General features: G+C 49.0%; 3 protein-coding genes across 4 annotated transcripts in view; 2 read left to right on the top strand and 1 right to left on the bottom strand.

Moving 5' to 3' along the window:
• Positions 1,200 to 5,772, top strand: GCHFR (GTP cyclohydrolase I feedback regulator). The gene is made up of 3 exons (XM_018054439.1): positions 1,200 to 2,173; positions 3,886 to 3,980; positions 5,235 to 5,772. Exons 1-3 carry the CDS (start codon positions 2,138 to 2,140, stop codon positions 5,356 to 5,358), a joined length of 255 nt encoding a protein of 84 aa, XP_017909928.1. The 5' UTR covers positions 1,200 to 2,137; the 3' UTR covers positions 5,359 to 5,772.
• DNAJC17 (DnaJ heat shock protein family (Hsp40) member C17) overlaps positions 5,911 to 25,819 on the bottom strand; it is a 28,808-nt gene continuing 8,899 nt past the window's right edge. The window contains exons 2-12 of one of the 2 annotated variants that reach the window (XM_005685495.3): positions 16,171 to 16,240; positions 15,819 to 15,877; positions 15,521 to 15,608; positions 14,048 to 14,133; positions 13,712 to 13,808; positions 13,121 to 13,164; positions 12,597 to 12,674; positions 11,713 to 11,793; positions 11,120 to 11,230; positions 6,839 to 7,006; positions 6,024 to 6,110 (exon numbers count right to left, since the gene is read on the bottom strand). In XM_005685495.3, coding sequence (XP_005685552.1) covers positions 6,869 to 7,006; positions 11,120 to 11,230; positions 11,713 to 11,793; positions 12,597 to 12,674; positions 13,121 to 13,164; positions 13,712 to 13,808; positions 14,048 to 14,133; positions 15,521 to 15,608; positions 15,819 to 15,877; positions 16,171 to 16,240 — 852 coding nt within the window. In that variant the 3' untranslated portion in view covers positions 6,024 to 6,110; positions 6,839 to 6,868. Of the gene's footprint in view, positions 6,111 to 6,838; positions 7,007 to 11,119; positions 11,231 to 11,712; positions 11,794 to 12,596; positions 12,675 to 13,120; positions 13,165 to 13,711; positions 13,809 to 14,047; positions 14,134 to 15,520; positions 15,609 to 15,818; positions 15,878 to 16,170; positions 16,241 to 25,819 lie in introns of both variants that reach the window. The other variant, XM_005685496.3, reaches the window with a different exon arrangement.
• Positions 8,398 to 10,167, top strand: C10H15orf62 (chromosome 10 C15orf62 homolog). The gene has a single exon (XM_018054435.1). The coding sequence runs from the start codon at positions 8,421 to 8,423 to the stop codon at positions 8,949 to 8,951; it is 531 nt and encodes a 176-aa protein (XP_017909924.1). The 5' UTR covers positions 8,398 to 8,420; the 3' UTR covers positions 8,952 to 10,167.

The raw sequence follows: 25,819 nt of genomic DNA, 5'->3' as shown, positions 1-25,819 counted from the left end.
TTAGGTAAATAGAATTATTCTATATTTTCCCCAATATTTGCTTTTTCATTCATTTTTATTGGTATAGTTTCCATTGTATGAATCAAGCAAAAACTTGTTCTATTTCAGATGGCAATAAAGACTGTTTCCAGTTTTTTGCTAATTACAAACAGTGCTTTTATGAATATTCTTTTTAATATTCTTGATGCAGTCAGTGAGTTTTCCTAGGTTTATCGATGAGAGGTTAGGTGGGTCACAGTAATGAACATCTTAAGCTTTACTGGATGATGCCAAATTGTTTTCCAAGGTGATTGTATCTATCATAACAATTTGTAATCCCAACAGTAATGCTTCATGCTTCAACTGTTAGACATCCTCACCAATACATGATGCTCACACATTTTGATTTGTTTTCAAATCTGTAAAGCATTATCTCGTTGTGGTTTAATATGCATTTCTGAATTTCTAATGGTATTTAACATCATGATTTATGTTTATTGCCTATTTCCACTCTCTTTTTTGAAAAGTGCCTAATCGAGTCATTTGCCCATTTTTCTTCCTAATTTGTAAGATTTCTTTATATATCCTGGGCATTAATTTTTAGTTTAACAAATCCTTTGTTAAGCATAAATATGTCTTATCTCTCCAGCTAAACTTCTAGTCCTGGAGGTAGAAAATAGGGAAAGAGAGTACAGAAAAATAGATCAGACCAGGAAGGATCCTTTAGGGTTGTCTAGCTTCTAAGTCGCGTCTGATTCTTTTGTGACCCCACGGGCTTATCCCCCAGGCTCCTCTCTCCATGGGATTTCCCAGGCAAGAATACTGGAGTGGGTTCCCATTTCCTTCTCCAGGGGAAATTCTCAACCCAGAGGTTGAATCCGAGCCTCCTGCACCTCCTGCATTGGCAGGCAGATTCCTTACCACTTCCCTGAGCTATCAGGGAAGCTCCTTCTTTAGGGTTACAACTTGCTATTTATCCCTTGTATTTCTCTCATCGGTCAAAGTGCTGGAGGCACAGAGAGAGCCCTGTATGTGCCCTTCAGTGAAGCGAAGATTTTTCAAGAGTCCAGGAGGGAAGGTTACAGTTTGCCTTTGTTTTGCTTTTCTTTTTTCAAAAACCAATCACAAGGCAGATTTCACAACAAGGCAGATTTCACAACAAGGCAGATTTCACAACAAGGCAGATGAAGAATGCTGTCAGATTTTGATACATCCAGATGAGGGCGTGAACACGTGGAGGTGAACTCGCCGCTCTCTTCCGTGGTTGGTTCAGGGAAGTTTCTTTTGTCCCAGGTGTTGTCTTGTGGTTTCCTGCACGTGTGCGGTGTCTCTCCAGCTTCATGGAAAGCTCTCTGAACGGCCAGATTCCATTGGTTTCAGTCTCTCTAGGCCTGGCACTCAGCAAAGTGCTCAGTTCTCTTACATACTTACCTACAAGGCCACAGAAATGCAAAGTTCCGCCGCTGTACTAGGAACTACAGTCGGGGAGGCAGGAATGTGCAGTGCACCGAGTGGGTCTCCTGCCTGTCTTCTGTGCGCTTAAGGAATCTCCGGAGAACGTGTCTTCGGTCGGGAAGTAGGGATCCGATAAACGTTTTAGAGGAGTCTTTGGGTGAGGTGGGCAGAAGCTTGGGAGACCTCAGTGGGGTCGCCCTTTGCTTCCTGTTGGGCTTCACAGGGGCTGGGACGGGGACCCACAGGACTTTGGAACCTGTTACTGGAGGTGTTGCAATAACGGGGTGCAAGGTCAACACGCGCGCTGGGCGCCACGGCCCAACGCAGCCAGCAGAGAGAGCTCGGGGGCCGCTCCCAGCTCCGGCGCACCGGTGCGGGAGCGATCCCCCCACTACCCAACAGAGGTCCCTCCTCGCGGCCGGACGACCCTCGGAAGCGGCGGGTGACAACACAGGGTCCCAGTGAGCTGCCCCAGGGCTGGGGCGGGTCTCGAATCACCGAGCTCCAGGCGCGTCAAGGGCGCCCGCTCCTGATTGGCCGGTCGAGGGGCTTACGGACCAGGAGCTCAGGGATTGGCGCAACCGGAGGCCAGAGTCGGAGTAACTGGACTCCAGGCGGCTGGTCGCAGTCCCGGAGCCTGAAGGGCTGGCGTCGGCGCCCGACCTAAAGTCCAGGGAAGGAGCCTGGCCGGGACGCGCGCACCATGCCCTACCTGCTCATCAGCACCCAGATACGCATGGTGAGTACCCGCTGCCCGTCCCTGGGAGTTGGCTTTGGGCCCCGGGCGGGGGGACGCTGCCGGCCGCACCTTGGCGCCTCCCTCCCAGGCGACGCCTGCGGGTGCCGGGACGCGGAAGCCGCCTGGGACACACCCCCGCGGGCGGCGGAGGAGGTTGGAACTCGGACCCTGCCTGGATCCAGGGACTAGGGAGCTCCGGCGGCCGGGCCCCTCCAGCGCCGGGAAGGGGGACTACGTGCGTGCGTCCCCGCCACCCAGGAGTTCCGGGCGCCTGCGGCTCAGGTCCTACCTGCCTGCGGGAGGTCAAAACCTCTGAGAGACTCAGAAAGTCCTGCTCTCTCAAGCGCAGCAACCATTGCCCTACACAGAGCCGCTCCGCCGGGCAATGAGGGGTGGGAGGAATGGACGAACCTAAGGAAAGGAGGTTTGAAAAAGAAAAGGATGTGCTACGACACCGAGACCCCTGTGCCAAGAGGCCCGCCTACAGCTACGACCTGCGCCCTTAGGCACTCCAGGAAGAGCTCTTCTGAGACCTTAGAAAAGACAGAAGAAAGAACCCGGACATGACCAGGAGGGTTAGAGGTGTGAGAACATCCATTCAACAGTAAAGCCACGCCCCTTTCCCTGGGCACAGTTTCCTCTGCAAAAAGAAGGTGCTGACTGCACAGAACGTGACTGGGTCCCCAACCTGGGCAGCAGGACACTCGTCTGCCCCCTACCTCTCCAGTGCTGCGGTGATCCATCTGGACGTACACGGTTCCCTAGAGATGCAGGAAATAGCAGATGAGCTCTCCACTGGATGGGAGAAGTCTTGGCAGTGGTTTAAGAGCCAGCCAGCTGTGCAGATGGTAAAATGTAGACTCCTGGGTCCCTTCCCAGGTCTCCGGAAGCACTCTGTAAGCCTGGAGTTTGGGAATTCAGTGCTCCTGAAGTAATTTTTTAAACTAGCAGTTTCACTGGTATATGATATATATAACCACAGAAGTCACGAATTTAAAGTGTACAGTTCAACAGGATTGGGTTTTGGTTTGTTTTGGCTTATTCAGAATTGTTCAACCATGACCATAAACAATTTTAGAACATTTAGAACGATTTTCGTCACCTTAAATAGAAGCCCTATACCCAAACCCTGAACCTTAGCGGTCACTCATTTCCCCTGGGCCCCTCAGCCCTAGGTAACCACTCGCCTACTTTTCATCATAATATATGGTCTTCGGCCTCTTGCACTTACATGATGTTTTCAAGGTTCATCCGTATTGTAGCATGCATCCAGTACTCATCCCTCTTTATTGTCAAATAAAATTCCACTGAAAGGCTATATCACATTTCATTTATCCACTCATCAGTTGACAAACATTTCGGTTGTTTCTACTTTTTGGCTACTATGAATAATGCTACTGTCTGTGCAAGTTTTTATGTGGACATACATTTGCATTTCTGTTCTCTGGATGATTCTGATACAGATACACGCAGTGGTGCCTGGCATGAAGGTGCCAGTGTTGGGCACTGCCCAGTCCAGCCTAGAGGGGTCAAGGAGGCATCACATTGCTCAGTCTGATGACTGACGGACTCCACCCCTTCCCAGCTTGTGTGTAGCCCCTAAGATTCCTTCCCTCTTCCTCCAGCCTTTAACTGAAGTGGGCTCAGATAAAGGCTAACTGCATACCTTGACCTGGCAGACAACCAAGCAGCCTCTGTGGCTTACCTTGCAGGAGGTGGGCCCCACCATGGTGGGCGATGAGTACTCAGATCCAGAACTGATGCAGCATCTGGGGGCCTCAAAAAGAAGTGTCCTGGGAAACAACTTGTAAGTAGTAGCATTCCTAAGACTCTTCTCCCCAGCAGCCCCGAGGCCTGTCTTTGTTCCATTTACACAAGAAAATGCCCCTGCCCAGCCTCAGGACCCCTCTGCCTGTATCCTGAGGATCTGTCCTCTGTAGGGTGGGTCCCATCTGCAGCCTCACCACAGCCCCCCAGACTTGCTCTGAGAGCTTTTCCATTGGCCCTCCCTTCACAAGGGAGCCCCTGGACAAGGTACCAGGACAGAGTCCAGTCCCCTGAGTATAGACTTCTGCTAGTGCACTGCTTCTTGCCTTACCCTTTCATCTCTAAGCTGAATCTCATGAAGGCCAAGACAGGCACAGAGAAAGACTCTGGCTTGAAGAGCTGAATGAGTAACAAAGCTCAGCCCTAGAAACAGGATGCCTGGGTCCTGCTTCCAGTTCAGCTGCTGCCTGGGGACTTAACCACTTCCCTCGGCATCCTTCACCCCAGCTCCAAGTCTTAACAGTGATCATTAATTCCTCTTCTACCCCTCATTCCTTCCTACCCAGTGGACAGGGAGAACCCAGTGGACAGGGAGAACCCTGTTCACACAGGCTAGAACTCCTAAGAAAGGTCACCAGAGTGTACCCTAGTTGGGAAAGAGGAGGTGAGCTGGCCCTAGCCCCTTGGTCAGGATTGCAGGGCTGAAGCCAACCCCATCCCTTTGCCATGAGGCTTTTGTCTCTGAGATGCCCAGCCTGGGGCTTGAGCTCTTTATCTACCTGATGGCCCTTCAGAGTCAATTAACCCTGAAAGAAGGGAAACCAAGCACTCTCCATCCTAGGGGGCAGCACCCACAGCCAGGAGCTCTTGAAGGCCAACCTTATTGCTCCAGGACTACAGGACAGCCAGGCAAGAGGACAGAGGCCTGGGGGATGGCCCTGGGAAAGGAGGCTGCTCCCTCTAAATTGGCAGTGACCCAGAGCATGTGGGCTATTCTCAGACTAACAGAGGTGTTACTATCTGCATGACATCAGAAAAGCTGCTTTACCCCTCTTGATTCTTTCTTATAAATAAAATGGGAATAACAGTACCTCCCTTAGGTTGTTAAGAGGAATAAATGAGATGATGCAAAGAGCTAAGCAGGAGACAGGGCAGGGAACATTTGCAGAAGGCCACCTGCAAACAGCAGTCCCGCTAGGAGTAATCGTGACCAGGCCAAGTCTGCAGCAGATACTAGGTTTGTACGCGGGGCTGTGCTGTGTACCCTCTCATGCCACTCTCCTTCTCTTCGCAGCTCTGAGTACTACGTGAATGACCCTCCTCGAATAGTCCTGGACAAGCTGGAGCGCAGGGGCTTCCGTGTGCTGAGCATGACAGGGGTGGGCCAGACGCTGGTGTGGTGCCTGCACAAGGAGTGACCCTCCCACACTGAGGAGCGCCAGTCACCCCTTCTTTCGAGTGGCTGCCATGGACCCTGACCCCAGGACCCTGCCTTGCTCACCGCCCTGCCCCTTCTTCCCAAATCGTCCTTCTCCTTGGCCCAGCACCACTGGGCAGTGAATGGCCTTCTCTGAAACCTGTCTCGAACAGTGTGGAAGGGTAGGGCCCCTGGCCCTAGTGCCCTCAGCTGCCCCTCCAGCTTCAGGCCAGGCGCAGGCCCTGGAGGAGGCCCTGTTCTATCAAAAACTGAGGGGCTGATGAGCCAGGCTGCCCCTGGCAGGGAGCTGGGTACCCCTGTGGAGCATGGCTCCAGGACTGGGTGGGTGGGGCCTGCATAGCTAGTCCAAGCCAATAAAGGGCTGTGATGAGAGGTTGCTCCTCTGCTCTGCTGACCACTGACTCTCACCAAGTGGAGCGCCTCCCTGGGGTCTGCCCACTCCCTGGGAGGGAAAGCCAGGCCTGGGCGGAGCCCAGAAACCAGGACCACGCTTGGGTAGGCCCACACCCTATACCTATGTATGCAATAGAGGTAGATTCTTAAAAAACAGAAAGTTTATTGGTGATGTTTAAGAAAAGGCTGTGGGAGGGGAGGGCTGGAGGCATGAGGTTACGTGGGCTGCCCCGCCTGGTCCTCCTGCTGCATCTGGGCGATCAGCTGCTGCCTCTCAGCTGCCTGGCGCATGCGCATCATGACAAGGCTCTCGTAGTCCCTCTCGGACACCACTGAGCCCTGGGGACAGAGGGAGACAGGGAGGGATCAGGGTGGCAGGGCAGTGTCCCACAGACTCCAGGCTTGGAGGCGGGACCTAGGCAGAGCTGCCACCAACGGTCAAGGAGAAGGCTGCCCAGGAAAGGGAGGACCCTGGAACATCCCGCAACCCCAAGCCACCCATATTCCCTCACAGCAAGCAGGCCTTTGGCGCCAGGCCAGCTGCTCAGCTGCCTCCCTCCAGCCCATCAAGCAGCTGCCACCCCACCCCGCCTCCCCCTCTCCCAGGCCCTTCGCATCTGCAGGCAGCTCGGTGACTCACTTCTCATGCTCTAGCCAGGCCCTGGTCTCCCTCATGTCCTCCACCCCATGGTTTCTGCCTTCCACCAGTTCCCAGGGAAGAGGGTTTATTGAAGGTGCAGAAATATACCGGCTCTGCCAGGAGGAGGTGAGAGCACTGCCCCCTCCCAGATGCCCTCCCTTCCTGTGGTCTGGCTCCTGCTAAGGACACAGAGGGAGCCCCACCCTAGGAGGAGAGGGAAACAAGAAGCCAGCTTGCCTCCTAAAAATACACACCGGGGCTCCCGGAGGGCAGGGCCCTGGCTGCTTCTTTTATGATCTTGCCAGCACAGTGTAAGAGATTAAAGAGGGCAGTATTTTAATAATCAAAAGAATAATAAACAACCACCTCAGTAGGCCAAGGCTGTGGGCTGGAGAGGTGGCTCTGCAGGAGAGCCCAAGCCACCGACCTCATGCCCTGATAAGGTCTGCAGTGGGTCTTAGATCCACTTCCTCCCTTCCTTGCAGCTGAAGCTGTGTGAATACAGGTGAAGCCCACCAGAAGTGGCACAGAAGCAAGCCAGGTCAGGGGGAGCTGCAGAGCAGAGAGCTTCTTGTAGTACCCCAAGCTGGTGCACCTTCGCGGAACAAGCCAAGAAGAAAGTTTGGTGGTCAGTGACCCAGGGAATTAGAAGGGAGTGGCTAGGGTTAAGATGCTAGGCCCTGGCCAACTGGTTTGGAGTCGGGGATGTACGGAACCAGGAAGTGTTACTCAGCCCAGATCCCCTGTTCCTCCCAACAACCCCACGCCTCCTCCTCTCTCCCAAGCTGCAGCAACTTCAAGGAGAGTTGCCCTCTCCACCAGGCCCAGCCCCTTCCCCAGAGGACAGACCCCAGATGAGGTCCACACAGCCTGACAGGAAGGTAGGACCCTGGCCCTCAACTGTCCTTTCCTGCCCTGAGGCCATCTGGGTAAATCAAGGAAGGGTGAGGAAACAGCAGCCAGGTTTGATGTCAGGCCAAGGGGAGGTCAGTTCTCCCGTCCCCAAGGTAATGCTGCTCTGCTGAGAATACCTGAAGTCACCCTTGGCACGCCCCTGGGAGGAGCCAGCGCTTTATAGGTGCAGGGCTGCCCACCCTTAACACACCCTCTGCCTCTTTCCTCCTCCCCATCCCTGCGGGTTCTGCTAATGAGGGCCTGTCACTGGGCCCCAGGTCTGAGTCACCCACACCAGTGACAGGTCCCTTCCTTCCCCAACAGTCATTCCACAAGCCTGTCTTTCAGTCAACTCCCACCTCTGAGTTCCTCACTCCAGACACACAGGAGCTGGAGAGCCAGGCTGCCCACGAGGGCCCAGAGCACTGGGGCTGTGGAGGAAGAGGAGGCAGTGTGGTGACACAGAGCAGGGCTGCCCGGACAGCCCCCAGAGGAATCTACAGCTCCCTGGTGCCCCAGGGTGTTGGCCGTGCAGCCCAAACCCCAGCCTGCAGATGCTGCAATTACCTCAGAGCCTGAACGCGACTTCCCACCTGACTGAGTCAACTGAAGACAACAAAACATCTCCACCGCCACACGCAGAGTCACAAACAACCAAGCCAATAATCACAGTCGGAGCTACCAGCGGAGAGGCCGGGCCCCTGCCGGGGCCAGGGAGAAGCCAGCAGAGCCGGTGAGAAGCCCAGCCCCACGGAAGACAACGCAGCCTTCATCTACCACAGCTGCCCGAACTCCAGCTCCGTAAGTGCTGTTTCCTCCTCCTGGGGTTTTTCCACTACCCTACCGAGTAACCGGGCCACTCCTGCCCCTCTGGGAAACTCCTGTCGCCAGGCACTCCCAGCTCTCGGCTCTCCTGGACTGCCCTGCACGCCCTCTCATCATCCAGGATGCTCGCCCACGCTTCGTGCTGAACAGAAACCCGGAGGCCTCTGCTTCTGCCCTCGAGGGCTGCCTGATTCTCGCTGTTCACTGCTCCAGCGGGGCCCGATGGTCCCCAGCGGCCGTTGACCAGGCTTCTGAGGTACCAGGCTGGTCTGAGGGCTCCCCAGGGCCCCATGGAGACTTGGCGCAAAGGCTCCTTCCGCAGCCCCTCCTTCTTCAAGCGGCTGAGCCTGGGGCGGCCGCGGAGACTCCGGCGACAGGGCAGCGTGCTCAGTCAGGCCAGCACGGCTGGGGGGGACCATGAGGAGTACAGCAACAGAGAGGTCATCCGGGAGCTGCGAGGGAGACCGGATGGCCGGCGCCTGCCACTGTGGGGGGACGAGCAGCCCCGGGCCACCCTGCTGGCCCCGCCCAAACCGCCGCGTCTCTACCGGGAAAGCTTCAGCTGCCCCAACATCCTAGAGGCCCCCTCCGCAGAGTACACTGCCACCTACTCTGCCACCCTGCCCTCCACGCTCTCCGTGGCAGACACCCTCCACCAATCTTCCGAGGAGGACCTTACTGACACGCCCCCCTTCCAGAGGACACCTGCTCCGGACCTCAGTGATCCCTTCTTCTCCTTCAAAGTGGACCTGGGGATTTCACTTCTTGAGGAGGTTCTGCAGATGCTGAGAGAGCAATTTCCCAGTGAGCTCAGCTTTTGAATGGGAGGAGGGTGGGCAGAGGTGGGGTGACTGAAAGAGGTGGGAGCCTGGGGACCCAGAGAAGAGGGGACAGTCGGGAATTAAGGTAGGGATAGAAATCCAGGTCCCTGCCTGCTCCTCCCCCAACCCCTGGGGTCCTGAACAGTTCTCTGAATCACCCCATGGTGGAGGAACAGAGGTATAGAGGCAAGCCAGAAATGTGAGGGGGGTGCCTGCTGGCAGGAGCCCTGAAGACAGCTAGCTAGGCTGGGAAGGGAGGCCATGCCTGCAGCCACAGGGGCCAGGCAGAGGCCTGGGTGGAGGCAGAGGGACAGCGGCATAAGGGCAAGTCTCGGAGCGGAGGACACAGACTGGGCTCAAAGATGGGTGCTCTGTGCCAGCTCCTACATGTGGCTGTTTAAAGTCACACTAATTAAAACTAAATACAATAAAAAAGTCATCCCAGTCACACTAGCCACATTTCAAGTGCTCAGCAGCCACATATGACTAAGGGTTACCACACTGAACGGCAAACGGTGAACGTTAACGTCACTGGAGAAAGTTCTGTTGGGCCACACAGGCCTAGACCATAGCCTGGTGGGGGTCAGGGAAGCATATGGGACCTGCCAGGGAAGGGAGAGGCTTGTGGGGTAGGAAGAGTGAGGCTGGGGGAGATACAGAGAGTAACTCAGGAAAAAGTCCAAAGAAATCACTAGCAGGAAAGGGAGCGTGAGACTCAAAATGCCAACACGGCTGCCCGGAGCACTCCCTGGAGCCCAAGGAAGGAACTCGAGGGGATGTCAGGCACAGACAGCTTCAGAAGAGAGGCTGTGGGGAATTCTTGGAAATATTTGTGATGGGAGCCCTGGGGAAATGCAATGAAATATAGTGCAGTTTTCCCTCCTTCCTGCACCCATGAGAATATGGGAGGTCTGATCAGGGGACGGACACAAAGCTCAAGGCTGTTACAGTGAAGAGGCACAGCTGCTCTCCAGAATCCCCACCAGGACCAAGGAGCTTTGCTCAAAGACTCTGATGATGGGGGTTGCGGCGCTGCCCTGACGCCTGGCCAGAAGACCTGGAGCCGGAGCCTGGCTGGCGGCATGTGGTTCTGGCACACACTACCTCCATGATGCAAGCCTTATGGGCTCCCCGTTTCTACTCTATGTGCATGTGCTGATCGGAAAGCTTCCCTGGGGGTGCAGATGATAAATAAAGTTCTTTATTACATAGCCTATGGCGTGTCATCTGGGGCTGTGAAATGCTAGGACTTACCAGGGGTGAGGGGAGAGAGAAACAGTCTCTAAAGAGTCCCAGGTCAGGCTCAGAGCAGCTCCCTTTCCTCCTCTGTCCAGGGTCTGGGACACACTCCAGACAGTACCCCATCCTCACGGGTGAGGGCCATGTCAGAGAGCAGGGGAACACGCCAGAGGCAGTGGGAGCAGAGCCCTTGCTGACCTGCTGAGGGGCACTCTTCCCCCCAGAGGGGCTGGAGCATATCAGCCTGAGGCACAGACCCCCAGACGCTTCAGAGAAGGGAGAGCTCTTGCCCCACCAAAGCGGGGGCAGGTGTGACCTGGGCCGGGTGTGTGTATATATATGTGTGTGTATGGGGGAGGAGTGAACACAAGCATTCGTGGGGCTGTGGGGACTAAGAGCTGGTACGTGGTGTGTGTCAGCTCAAGTCTGTGCTTCCCCCCAAGAGTCGGGCACCAGGTAGCACCTCAGTGTCGGCAGCGTAGCCAGTGTTATTTCTAAAGAGGAGATGTTGCCTCTTGACAGTAGGTCCCTGTCTGGGACAGCCACAGACACACCTGGAAGGAAGCTGGGGAAGGAGGCAGCCACCCTCCTCACCAGCCCTTCCCTGAAGTACCGGGTCACCTCAGCACCAAATGCTTCACACAGCAACCAAACAACCCACAGGCCAGGGCAACACCTTTGGATGATGATGAGAGCTCCCAAGGGAGACCAGAACACAGAAAGTAAGGCCTAAGAGTTGTGGGTAGGGTAAGCCAGCCTGGCAAGAGGCAGCAAGGAATCACATTCCTCCTGCTTGGGTGAGCAGACCTGCCAATCTCTCTGTGGTCCTGATGACGGTTTTGTGAGGAAAGGGCCCTGAGAAGAGCCCAGATAGGAAGAGACACCCCGCAGCTTGAGTAGGCCCAGAACAGTGAGGCCCGGCTTCTTACCCGGGACAGTCCTGGGTGGTTGTGGCCCATCGCACTCTGGGGCCGTCCCTCCAACCAGGAAATCTTCAGAGGGTTATCAACCAGGCCCACTTCATTCTGGACAGCCAGCTCCTGTCAAATACAACACCCATCCCAGTCCCATCATTCCAGTCAGCTACACAGTGGTTCTCTCTACCCCTACAGAAAGAACCAGAACCAGCCCTCTCATCCTCCAAGCAAAGTGGAGCAGCCTTCACGCAATGGTGTGCTGAAGCTCTGACCCTCCTCATGGGAAACGTGAGTCTTCTGACTAGGCAGTAGGGGAGGGGAGAAGGCTCTGTGAAGGTCCCAACCTGGAGGCACACTGGCTTCCAGGGGAGGGTGAGGGGTATGGAGCCAGGCAGTAGGAAATGACACCATCTCTGGAACATTCTCCTATTCATTCCTTCACTCACTGTGTCTCCTCTCCTAGGACCTGTGGGCCTCAGGGAAATCTTGGCTCTGAGCTGGCCCAAGGAGTGGGGACACCTAAGCTCAGAGGGCCTACCGAATTGAGTTCCTCCCCTGGAATGGCAGGGCTGCTGGTGGACCCCAAAGCCCCACAGAGCACTCACCGCAGCCTTGACGGTTGCAAACTCTACCACAGCAGTGCCTGCCTTCTTACTGGAGAGCACCAGGTCGAGCACCTCTCCATACTGTGAGGATAAGGGGTCCCGGTAAGCATGGCCCAGCCTTCAGGACAGCCTAGCTCACACTGGAGATAAGCCTAGGCCACCCAGAAGCAACCAGGTCATTTTGGGTTGGAGATAACCTGTTGTTGCTAGGTTCCCAGAGAGGGGATATCAGAGATGGGAAAGAAAGGTTTTTGTGTTTTGTTTTGTTTTGTTTTTTTTCCAGGAATGCAGGAGACAGCAAAGGAGAGCTGGGCAGACATGGGGATTCGGACCAGCAGAGACGCACAGCTGCCTCTATGATTGAAGGAGATGGGGAGGACGGAGCTTTAGTGCCAGACACCCACCTCCTCTCTCCCCATACACCCAGCCAAGCCCCTCACTTCTAAGGATGACAAGGGCTGGATCTGGCTAGGGAGGCACACGGCAACACGAGTGACTGGAGGGCCACGGCTCGAGCAGAAGTCTTTAGACTATCCTGTGGTTTATGGCTTTCCTGGTAGCTGAGTGGTAAAAAGATTCGCCTGCAATGCAGGAGCCACAGGTGAAAAGGGTGCAATCCCTGGGTGGGGAAGATTTCCTGGAGGAGGGCACGACAACCCACTCCAGTATTCTCGCCTAGAAAATCCCATGGACAGAGAAGCCTAGCACGTTCCAGTAAATAGGGTTACAAAGAGACCCAACTGAAACGACTTACCACATAGTTTACAGCACAGAAAAAAAAAAAGGCAGGTAGAGATGTGAAGGAAGGTTAGGCCTGGAGATCCTGAGGTTTGGGCTACGTGGGGACTGAGATGATGGGTAAGAGGGAAGTCAGCAGAGCAGACCTTCTGAAAGAGCCGCAGGAGGACATCTCTGGAATAGCCACCTTGTGACTCAGCTTCCTTCCTGCTCTTCCACTTGAGCTGAAAAGACAGCAGTTGGGGCCACCATTAAACACTGACTTCTCAATAGGACCAGACCCTGCACCTGAGCAGACACCCCTCTGGCCTTCAAGGCAGCGGTGATCTAGGGAGCATCCCCCAGAAATGCATTCCCCTTGGAAAATGGACAGGCAGGAGGCCTGCTCAGCCAGTCTCAGGGCTCTTATAGAGCCTATAACATGCTCTCCTTCAAGGGGCCTCAGGGAGGGCTGCCCTGCAGCCTTCAGGGCTAAGAGCAGCCTTTCACAGCCAGCTCTGATGGGCCATCCTGACGTCCAGGCCCTGGGACAACGGAAGGATGGCATGTGGGCGGTGGTGTGGCTTCCAGAGATCCAGTGTCCCCACCACAAGCCCCGGTGTCCCCAGAAGCATCTCTTCTTGCTGAGAGGAGGCAGTGTGAGGTGGCCTGTAGACCCTGCAGGGCTCACCTTTAGCTTGGGGGTTTCTTTGTTTTCAGGATTTTCTGCCATTCCTAGAAAATTTAGGATAATTAGCAAGATAGAATGTGATAGAGAGGTTCCCCCAGGGGAGATACAGTCTGGAAAAGATCACTCTTGTCCAAAAGCAGTGCCCCGCCCTGCTGTGGAGCCTGGCAGGGCAAGTAGGAGCAATCCTACCCTCACCCCCAGCTGCCACCTTAGGGTAGCAGCCCAGCTGCCTGCTGGAGGCCATGATCAGCACTCCACCAAGGAGGGCTGTGAATGCCTCCTGGGGGCAAGAGACAGAGGTATAGACCTCACAGTTCTACTGAAACAAAGTGTCCCAGAGCCTTCCTCGCCCTGCCCTGGTGATCTGCTCCAAAAATAGAGCCAACATAAATACGGCCAGGAGATCTCAGGCAGAGGGAAAGCCAATAAGCCCCAGAGAACGGTAAGAAAGGAAAGGTGGCATGTGTCCAAGTGGGGTACCCGGAGGGTTCCAGCAGGTAGAAGCTTCCCAGATCAACTTCACCGAGCAGCCAGTGTGGCCACTGTGAGCCACCTCAGAGTGGGTGGCTGGTGTGGGGGCCAGACTCTTACCTCTCAACCTCTGCTCCTGTTCCTGGCGTATCTGCTCCCGGATCAGCCTCTGCTGTTCCTCCAGCTGCCGGGAACCCTCTTCTCGCAGGCGTTCGATCTGCAGAGCAGGGGTTGGGGAGGGTGACAATTCTGTGCAGATCCAATTCCAGGTTGGCTCACCTTGCAAAGGTCCCTGGGAAGTTCCACCTGCAAGCTAGGCTCAGCAACCTGTGGGTGGGACAGACGACCCAGATCCCACAGGGGAAGGTGGGAAGGGCACGCCCACCCCAGCCACAGCAGCCTCTAGTTCCACCGGCCTCTTCCTCCTGCGGATGGTTGCAGGGCCTGGACGCTCACCTCCTGCTCTAGTGTCCTGGTGCTCCCGCTTTCCTCCTCCTCCTCGCTGCCGAGGGCCTGGGCCTGCCGCTCCCGGGCCTCCAGGTCTAGGCACAAGGGTTGAATGACCCAATGTCTGGTCTAAGCAGTTTCCACATGGCCCCAGCCCACCTGGCTCTGGCTGCTACCCCAATGTCTCATGTAGCATAAACCCATCCAGTAATTCTGCCCCCTCCCTCCATGTCCATGTGCTCCCAGATTCATTTCCATTGAGAAAAGTTGTCACAAGGAAGAGCATAGGCTCCAGCTGAGTGGCTGGGGTCTGGAAGAGCTACAGCAGCTCCTGCTGACCAAGCTGGTTCTCTGAACAATGAAGAAGGTGTGGGTGGGTGCCGATGTCAGCAGCCCAGGGCCATGGGTCAGGGCTGCCAGTGGGTGGAGCCGCCGGCCTCTGTTCCTGCAGTTTGGCACCACAGCCTGTGACCTTGCCTTGGCTTCAATGCTCTTTCCCACCACTGTGCTTGAGTTTCCACTGTCTCCTCTACCTGCCCCTCAACGCACATTTACCAAGCCTCACTGCAGACCCAGCTACAGGGACAGCAGCCTCCATGCAAGGACATCACCCCAGGGCCTGGAGCCCTTCCCACCTTCCAAGAGAAACCTGCCTGTGGCTCTGTCCCAGGCCAGCCGCTGCAGCAAATGCTTCTCCCAGGTCTGGGACTCGCTGCTTTCTTTTCCGTTCACTTTACTTACCTAAACTCCAGGTTTGTTTGTTTTTGATGGAGGTACTGGGATGGTATATGTGCATAATAAATATACGGATGTGAAACAGGCAAGATGAAGGGGAGAAAAATTGAGTGAAGAATGCCTGAACCAATCTTGTGGGGGTAATGAAAATGCTCTAAAATTGATTTAGAGTCATAGTTGCACCATTTGTTAAATTTACTAAAAATCACTGAGTTGTTCGCTTGAAATGGGTGGAAATAGGATATACAAAATAATGTCAATAAAGCTGTTTTTCAAGAGGCAAATGTCTGGCTCTCTTTGGACCCTTTTGAGGGGATTTCAGAGTGAGAACTCTGTGTGGAACTTGGACAAATGACACAGGTAAACGACAGCAAGGCCAACAAGGACACTGACTGTGCTTGTGCTATGTGGGTTCAAATCCTGGTTCCAGCACGTTCTTATCTTTTTGGTACCTTAGCTTCTTTTGTTTATAAAATAGGTTTCGTAACACCCAGCTCTTTGGATAGTTGTGATAATTAAAGGAGGCAGTAAAACACCTGTCACAGTGCTTAGCTATTAGCACACCTAGTCATTGTTATTATTCCTAAGACTGTCCTTCAGGAGCCACCCCTGAGAACCGGGTTGTGCCCAGGACTGGGGCCCAAAGCTCTGAGTGGCTGGAACTGAAGCTACAGGAGCAAAGGTGGCGGAGCTGCATAAAAACAACCCAGGTAAACCGCAGGGCGCCAGCACCACGATGCCACCTACCGAGCTTTACTTTCTTCCTTCTCTCATCAAGTTTCTGGGTCCTCTCTGCCGCCTGCTTCCTGGCTTTCCTGACCTTGTCATACGCAGCCTGGCAGAAGGAAGGAACACAGGGGCAGTCAACAGGGCAACACACACAGCGCCAGGCCTCCTCCCCGGCCCCGCCTCTAGCCCTAGAGCTAGTGAGGCTGTCTGGTGACAGTCCTCTCCAGGCGAGGACAGCATGGCCGAGTATAGACGATGAGGCACACAGCGGTCTCTAAATGTAAGGGACAATTCAGACAGAGGAGGATGTGCTTACCCTGGCGGCAGCATCGGTCAGTACCTCCAAGGCCTGAGAAAGCTGGTGGAAGAGTTCAGCTGAACAGAGAGATCAAAAAAGAGAGAAGAGAAAAGTACAGTTAGACTTGGTGACAGTGTGCTCCCTCAGAAAAGCGCCTCAAAGAAGCCACAGGCGGCTGGAAAGGAAGACATCAACAGGTGCCCAACCAACAAAAAAGGGTAAGCATGTCAGCAACTGATCAGACGCCCTTAACGTGTGAAGTGCAGCCGCGGGCCCAGTGCCCAAAGTCGGGCTGCGTGCGTTGACCTCCATGGCACTCACAGCACACCCAGGTGGGTTGGGCTCCTCCCCACGCCGAGGAGAGGCTCACCTGCTCTTGGATTATCCGGGTTTTTGTCTGGGTGGCAGGAGAGGGCCTTCTGTCTATATGCCTTCTTCACCTGGAAGAGACAAGATTGGGTTATTCATTCTCGCACCCCAAGACGGACAGGAAAACACTGGTAACGGGATAAGGGAAATCCAGGGAGGGCTCTGCATTGCTACAGGAAGGTTGCCACACTGAAACAGTCATCTCACAACCACAGTGGAGATCTTCAGTGGAAGCAAAGGCTATGGAGGAAGCTGAAGGCTGCCCAGCAGCAGGGTTGGGCCTGCTTCCTGCCGAGCGCCTAGTCTCACCTCTGTGGATGTCAGAGGCTCCTGGCAGGGGCAGATTCCCTCTAGCCACCCAGAAACAGGCACTCACACAGTCTTAGTGTAATGTAATGTAGGCCAGGGCAACATTTCCGCAGGGAAACTTAGCCATCAACATTTTAAATGTACTTTCTCTTTCACTTATTATGGAATTTGGACTTGCAGAAGCATGCCAAAATAAATATACAAGGATGCCCACTAAAACATAGTTTATATAAGCCCCAAAGTAAAGCCAACCAAAATCTCCAACAACGAGGAGACTCATTTAAGAAATCACCATAGACAAAAGTCTGTATGTGCTATCCAGAAACATCTTCAAGTCCTCATTACAAGAAAGAAAACTGATTAGGTATGATGACAAACAGCAAATCATTATGTTCTACACCTGAAACTAATCCAATGTGATGTGTCAATTATACCTCAACTTAAAAAAAAAGAAAGTATCTTCAAGGTACAGTGCATTTAAAAAAACAGGGCTTAGAACAGTACATATTAATATGATAATTTGGGGGTTAAAATAAACCAAAAATAAAAGAAATGTAAATAGTTAGAAACACTCAAGCATGTGCAAGGCTTTGTTTTCCTTTTTTCCTCACAGCAATCACAAGAAACAGTGGTTTCTTTTGGAGAGAAGCTGAAAGTGGAGGGGAAAGAAACATTCACTTCTCATTGTATACTTTTCTGTGGTTCTAATTTTCAAACCTTAAACTAGTCTTTATTATTATTTTTTTTATTGATAACGGGTTATCTTGGTGGGAAACCTATGGTCTATTTTTAGTTTTCATCTTTGCACCTCTTTATTAAAAAGAAAATAAGTATTATTTTTTATATTAGTAAAACTAAATAAACATAGCTACCAAGGTTCTCTTTTGAATATTCCCCACTCAAAGCACAAAACCCAGAAATCCTCTGCTTTCTGAGGCCTTGCCCTCACTCTGCCTGTATATGTTACCTACTGCTCAAATCTCTTGGGAGGAGAAGCCTCTAGCCCAGAACCTCTACCAGTAGCTGAGCAGACTGGCTCTCCAGGCTTCCTATGGGGAATCAATAAACATTTCAATCCAAAGTGCGCTAGAAAAGGGCCTCCAGAGGCAAACAGCCAGCACCCCCAGGGGAGGGTCTGTGGCCCAGTGCCGGCTGCACCTTTGGCTACAGCTAGCCCAGGACCTCTGGGGTGTGCTGCCACCTGCTGGGCCAGAGCTGGAACCACACCTTCACTTGCCCAGGCAAGCAAGCCCATCTATTAATAGCTCTCCTGGCTGAGCCTGAGGAAGCAGGAACCACTCCCAGCACAGGCTTTGGGCAGAAAGTGTAAAAGTCCCTCCCTGGCCCCTAACCTTCCCAACAGCCCACCTATGTTCACCTCCTCACCCCAACCTAGGTCTTCACCAACAATAAGTAATGACAACAATAACAAAATCCAGCTTTTTTTTCACTATTTGTTGTTCAGTCACTCAGTCGTGTCTGACTCTTTGCCACCCCATGGACTGCAGCTCACCAGGCTTCTCTGACCTTCACTATCTCAAACCCATATCCACTGACTCTATGATGCCATCCAACCATCTCATCCTGTCGCCCCCTTCTCCTCATTAAAAATAATAATAAGGGAAGAGGAGGTGACAGTTTCATTTGACATGTCTTCTTTTACTCTTGAGGCAACTTATCATTTGTCATTCCTCCCTTTACTCTTTCTTTTCCCTTCTCCATTTATGCCTAGGGCCTTATTTCTTTTTCACTTTAAACCAAGCCTTTATTATATACTCTTTATATTTGCAGGTTTCCCCCATGGCTCAGTAGTTTAAAAAATCCGCCTGCTAATGTAGGAGACCAAGTGTCTTTTGTTTTTCAATAAGTAAAACAATACAAAAATATATAAAGAGAGAGAGAACTAAAAAGCTAATGTTCTTTCCCTATTTCCCCAGCCCTCTTTTCAAAGATCTTCCCCCTGATCATTCCAACAAACAGAAGTCATTGCGATTTGTTTCTGCCTCTCTGCCCCCACCTCTCCTCACTCTCTGATCCCAGGCGCTGTGTCTGAACTGGTTGAGAGGAAGAGGAAGGGAGAACAGGGTGTCTTTTGCCTCAATTTGCAACACTGCCCTCAGGACCAGGATTAGCAGGCATGCCCTACAAAGGCTGAATTTTGTGGAAGATGGTTTCTTTTGTATCATGGAGCTCTTTTAAAGTGTTACGTATTCTTTTTTGTAAATGCGAAAAAGGACAATACGAGGGAGGGAAGGAGTAAATAGTAGGAATAGTAGGAAATACTAAATAGTAGTAAATAGTAGGAATAGTAGGAAAGCAAAATAAGAGGCAAGAGGGGGTTAGGTGGTAAAACACTCTTCATTTTATTTTCTTTCTTTAGAGAATGCTTTATAGTTCTTTATTCTAAAGGAATGATATTAAATAGCTTTCTGTTTTATATTTCATTTTAATGCTCTATATCAGAATTTTTTTTAACTTAAACAGGAAAATTGTTCAAACAAAAAAACCTAATTATATAATAATGGGAAATTAATCTACATATATTAGTTTGTTTTCTCATCAATTCTCTTTCCAGAATATGTTCCTTTGACAAATGTCTTTAATAGTCTCGTCAGATTTCATTTGAAGCAACAGTATAACTAGACCAAGGTCACCTCAGTCCCCATCTGGGTGGACCCCCATCTTACTCCCACCCCTCCAGCCTCCCACACACTCAACATCTATAACCAAACACAACTGCCCCAATCAACTTGATGTATCCTGGACCTCTATCCCCTCAAGGCCTAGCCTGGGCCTCCATTTCCAAATCACCCCTTAAAGGTGTGAGGAGCTGAACATTCTGTATTTAGGAATCCTATTGAAAAAAATTACCAGTCTCATGCCAGTGGCCCGATGAGTAAGGGGAGAGGTGAGGTCAGAAAGGCAAGGGCATGCTGGTATTCATTCTTGGAGAGGAATGTCTACAGATAGGAGGGGAGCTCTCTGAGAGCCCTTTAGTACAGCACCAAATCTACCCCACCTCCTGGGTCCACTCATGGAGCATGGAGAATACAGAAGGACTGAGCTGAAGCTGGGGATACAGAGAATAATCAGGAATTTCCCTGACACTGAAGAGGAAGGACACTGCTTAGCAAGGAAAATGGCTGTGAAAACAATTGTAAGATTCCTTAAGTGAGGTCCCTAAGAATGGAAAAAAAAAGAGAGAGAGGAGTTAATTTTAGCCTTAAAGGCCTCACACAGGAGATAACATCTGAGCTGGATCTGAAAGCTGAGTAATAGCTCTCCAAGCAGAGCCAGAAAGGGCATTCAAGACAGAGGGTGTGGAAGAACCTGACTTCCCTTCAAGCCCCAAACCAGCTCAGAAGAGAAATATGTTTTCCTTTAATGAGGAAAAGGTACTGAGAACAGAAAAGGACATGAAAAGGCAGAGACGTGGTTGCAATAAAACATGGAAGTAAAAATAATGTTTTTGTCAAAGAATATTTTAATTAAAAAAAAAAAAAACCTTTGACCAAAGAAAAGTAACAGAAGAAAACCAGGAAAAGAATAAAATTCACACAAACAAGTTTTAAAAACACAAACTTAGGATGAAGAAATGCTCGGGAGCGAGGGCACACATGAAAGCAAAGAAACGCAAAACTGGCCTGAGAAGAGAAAGACCTAAAGGTAACTCAGGTGTGACACTGAAAATACAAGAAACTTAGCATGATTCATAAGGTATGTGTCATTCATAAAACAGAGAGTGGACCAATTAGAAGGAAAAGCCCCACAGTGCATACGAGCAGGGCCAGATGTGGAAAGCCTTCTAAGATCAAAAGTAATGAATCAGGATGAATGACTAAAGAGGCTTTAGGGGTCTCCAAGCCCAAAGAACTTGAACCCTAAAGTTCTCTTTGAGCTAATGAAAGTTTGTCGTGAAGCACAAAGACAAGATTAACGGAACATATAAGCATGGCCAAGAAACAAACAGTAATAAAGGTAAAAATTCAATGTATGGTAAAAAGTATTACTAAAATCCAACATAATGAGTGAAAAAAGTTAGTTCTTCACCTCAAGCCATATACCAAAATAATTCCAAATAGATTAAAAAAAAAAAAAACCTCAATACAAAAAATGAAACTAAAAGAAAATGATGAGACTATTAATCTACTTTTAGTGTGGGGAAGAAATTCCTAAGCACTAAAGCAAGGGAAGGAATCACACATACATGCACACACATGGATATGTACACAAAATGAATGGATTTACAATGAAATTTTTTTAATTTATCTAAGCAAAAAATCATAGACAAAATTAAAAGATGAGGGGGGTGGGAGGGAGGCTCAAGAGGGAGGAGATATATATATACTTTCAGCTGATTCACACTGATGTACAGTAGAAATCAACATAACATTGTAAAACAATTATCCTCCAATTAAATATAAAAAAGTTAAAAAAGAAAGGACAAAGGAAATGATAACTGAGAGAATTATGTGCGTGATATATTTACAAAGAAGCCATGCAGAAAAACAAAACACAAGAAAAAGACAAACTACAAGAAAACAGAGAACATGAAAAGAGAATCATAGAACATAAATGGTTGACGTGAAAAATGTTCAGCCTCACACATAAAAATTAAGTCTTTTTCACCTCTCAGTTGACAACAAGGAAAACAAAGGATGGTATTTAATGTTGGTGGCTTTGTGGTGAATATGTAAATTAACACAATGATTCTGGTCTGTTTGGGGTTTTTTTGTCTGCAACCCGTGGCTTGCAGGATCTTAGTTCCCTGACTAGAGATGAAACCCCTGCTCCCCACCCGCTGCAGTAGAAGAGCTTAGCCCTACCACTGGACTGCCGAGGAGTTTCTTATACAATGATTCTGCAAAGTAATCTAGCAGTATATATCAGGAAGCTTTGACAAGTGCAGACCCTTTGATCCAGCAAGGCCTCTTCTAAAGAAATACTTACAAGTTTATACAGTATTTATAAACACTGTTGTTCATTACAGCATATTTATAAAAGAAGAAGTCAGAAATAATCTACATTCCAAAATGGTTGCTAGCATCTACCATGTAGCAAGCTCTTTCTGAAGTGCTTTATATACAGTAACTTACTTAGCTCTATTTTTCAAAAATAGGATTTCTCTCCTTTTTTTAAAAAAAAATCTATTTTGTTTATTTAGCTTTGTCGGGTCTTAGTTGTAGCATATGGGATCTCTTGGTTGTGGCGTGTGAACTCTTAGTTAGGGCAAGCAAACTTTAGCTGTGGCATGAGAGATCCAATTCCCTGACCAGGGATCAAACCCGGGGCCCCTGCATTGGGAACACAGAGTCTTAGCCACTGGACCACCAGGAAGTCCCAGTAACTTACATAACTCTTAACACGTTCCTATGAGGTAGAAATTATTATCCTCATTTTACAAATGAGAAAACTGTGACATAATGAAGCAATCATTATGATACTGAAAATCCATTCAATGAAAAACTATGCAATCATTATTTCAGACAATAACTGTTCTATTCTAGCCATATACCATAGGAAAAACTGTGGCTCCCAATCACCCCCTGCCATCAAAGAAGGAACAGGGAGTCTGGACTTCTACCCTCACTAGCTGTAACAAAGCACCCCAAACCTTTTGCCAGAGTTGTGTCAGAGAAGGCCAAGAAGGGAGTTCACACTCACTAGATGAAAATATAAAAAATATTTCTGAAAGAGAGCATTATAGTTGACATTTACTTTTCACAGTGAGCTTGTATTACTTGTCACATCAAGAAAAAAAAAATTGTTCAAACAAACAAATAAACAAACATAATTAGCCAGAGCAATTAGACAAAGTAAAGAAATAAAAGGCACCCAGGATTCCCATGGTGGTCCAGTGGGGAAGAGGCCACCTTGCAATGTAGGGGACATGGGACTGATCCCTAGTCAGGGAACTAAGATCCCACATGCTGTGGGGCAACTAAGCCTGTGCGCCACAACTACTGAACTCACTCAAGATCACCAAAGACCCTTGCATGACACAACAAAGATCCCACAGGTCACAACTAAGACCCAAAACAGTCAAATAAAATTTTTTAAAAAGAAAGAAACAAAGTGTATCCAAATCAAAAAGGAAGAAGTTAAACTGTCATTACTTGCAGATGACATATTATACATAGAAAACCCTAAAGAGTTCAACAAAAAACTGTTAGAATAAAAGAATTCAGTAAAGTTGGCAGGATACAAAATCAATGCACAAAGGTCTGTTGTATTTCTATGCACTAACAATGAACTATCAGAAAAGAGAAATTAAGAAAACAACTCCATTTACAATTTCATCAAAAAGAATATAATATCTAGCAATAAATTTAGCTAAGAAGGTGAAAAACCTGTACACCGAAAATAAGACACTGATTAAAGGAGCTGAAGAAGACCAAATAAGAGGAAAGATATTCCAAGCTCATGGTTTGGAGGAATTAATATTATTTAAATGTCTTTACTACCTTAAGAAATCTATGGATTCAATGCACTCCATATCAAAATTCCAAGAGCATTTTCACTGAAAAATTTTTTTAAATCCTAAAATGTGTATGGAGCCACAGAATACCCCAAACAGGCAAAGCAATCTTGAGAAAGAACAAAGCTAGAAGCATCATATGTCCTTATTTCAAACTATATTACGAAGCTATAGTAATCAAAATTGTATGGTATTGGCATAAAAACAGACACCTCAATCAATGGAACAGAATAGACAGCTGAGAAATAAACCAACACATAAACGGTCAATTAATTTACAACACAGGAGCCAAGACTGTGCTATGGGGAAAGAACAGTCTCCTTATAAATAGTTTTGGAGTGGGGAGGAATAAACCAAGAGCTTGGGATTAACATACACACAATACTGTACATAAAAAAACCAACAAGGAGCTACTATAGAGCACAGGGAACTTACTCTATAATAACCTACATGGGTAAAGAATCTGAAAAAGAGAAATATATGTATACGGAAAACTGAATCACTTTGCTCTCCACCTGAAACTAACACAACATTTAAATCAACTATGTGCCAATGAAATTTTTCTCCAATAAAATCTTTAAAAATAAAAAATACTGTTGGGGAAACTAGGTAGTCACATGCAAAAGAATTAAACTGGATCACTATCTTACACACACACAAAAATTAACTCAAAGTGGATTAAAGACTTGAATGTAAGACATGAAATCATAAAACTTCAAGCAGAATACATGGAAATCAGGCTACTTAACACTGACAACAATTCCCTGTCTTATCAGGATCTGAGAGCAAAAGCAAAAGCAACAAACAAAAGCAAAAACTAAACAAGTGGGACTACATCAAACTAAAAAGCTTTCGCACAGCAAATCAACAAAATTAAAAGGCAAACTATGGAATCAGAGAATATCTGCAAATCACGTATCTGATAAGGGGTTAATAAAAAGACCCAAAATAAACAACAGAAAAACCAATCTCATTAATAGATAGGCAGAGGATCTGAATTGACGTTTTTCCCAAGGAAGATATACAGATGGCCAATGGGTACATGAAAAGATGTTCAACATGACTAACCATCAGGCAAATGCAAATCAAAACTACAATAAGATACTATTAATACCTTACACGTGTTAGTATAGCTATTATCAAAAAACAGAATGTGGGGATGTGGAGAAAGTGATCCCAGGTATACAACTGGTGCAGCCACTACAAAAAATTGTATAGAGATTCCTCAAAAAAAAATTAAAAATAGAACTACCAGGAATTCCCCAGCAGTCCAGTGGTTAGAACTCCATACTTTCACTGTCAAGGGCCAGGGATCGATCCCTGGTTGGGGAACAAAGATCCCACAAGCTGTGTGGCCTGGCCCAAATAAATATTAAAAAGATAAAAATAGAACTGTCAAATGATCCAGCACTTCCACTTCTGAGTATTTATCCAAAAGAAATGAAAACACTAACTTGAAAATACAGTGCACCCTCATGTCCACTGCAGCATTATTTACAGTAGCCAAGACATGAAAGCAACCTAAGTGTCTTCTGATGGGTGAATGGATAAAGATGTGAGATTATACATTCAGTTCAGTTCAGTCGCACAGTCGTGTCCGACTCTGTGACCCCATGAACCACAGCACGCCAGGCCTCCCTGTCCATCACCAGCTCCCAGAGTTCACTCAGACTCACGTCCATCGAGTCGGTGATACCATCCAGCCATCTCATCCTCTGTCATCCTCTTCTCCTCCCGCCCCCAATCCCTCCCAGCATCAGGGTCTTTTCCAATGAGGCAGCTCTTCGCATCAGGTGGCCAAAGTACTGGAGCTTCAGCTTTAGCATCAGTCCTTCCAATGAACACCCAGAACTGCTCTCCTTTAAGATGGACTGGTTGGATCTCCTTGCAGTCCAAGGGACCCTCGAGAGTCTTCTCCAACACCACAATTCAAAAGCATCATTTCTTCGGCGCTCAGTTTTCTTTATAGTCCAACTCTCACATCCATACATGACTACTGGAAAAACCATAGCCTTGACTAGATGGACCTTTGTTGACAAAGTAATGTCTCTGCTTTTTAATATGCTGTCTAGGTTGGTCATAACTTTCCTTCCAAGGAGTAAGTGTCTTTCAATTTCATGGAGATTATACATACACATACCCATACACACACACACATAGATATACCCAATGAACTATTACTCAGCTATAAAAATGGAAATCTTGCCATCAGTGACAATATGGATGGACTTTGACAGCATTATGCTGAGTGTCGATGAGTCAGAGAAAAATACCATATAATCTTATATACCTGTGGACTCTAAAAAACAAACAAGAAACAACTCATAGATATAGAGAACAGATTGCCCCAGAGGCAGGCAGTTGGCAGAATGGGGTAGCGAAATGGGTGAAGGGGATTAAAGGGTATAAATTTCCAGTTATAAAACAAATAGCCATGGGGATAAAATGTATAGCATGACAACTATAGTTAGTTGTTGTTGTTTACTTGCTAAGCTGTTTCCAACTCTTTGCAACTGCTTGGACTGTAGCCCACCAGGCTCCTCTGTCCATGGGATTTCCCAGGCAAGAATACTAGAATGGGTTGCCATTTCCTTCTCCGGAGAATCTTCCCAACCCAGGGACAGAACCCGAGTCTCTTGCTTTGGCAGGTGGATTCTTCACTGTTGAGCCACCAGGGAAGCCCCATGCTGTATATCTGAAAGTTACTAAGAGAGTAGATCTTAAAATTCTTATCACAAGGAAAAAAAATTGTAACTATGTATAGTGATGGATAAAATTTAATTAGACTTATTTTGGTGATTAGTTCACAATATATATCTCAAATATATCAAATCATTATGCTGTACACCTGAACTAATATAAT

This window comes from Capra hircus, chromosome 10 (genome assembly GCF_001704415.2).
Source record: "Capra hircus breed San Clemente chromosome 10, ASM170441v1, whole genome shotgun sequence".
In the NCBI taxonomy this organism is placed as follows: domain Eukaryota; kingdom Metazoa; phylum Chordata; class Mammalia; order Artiodactyla; family Bovidae; genus Capra; species Capra hircus.
Note: the sequence above shows the minus strand (reverse complement) of the source record. Positions and strands in the feature narration are given on the sequence as shown.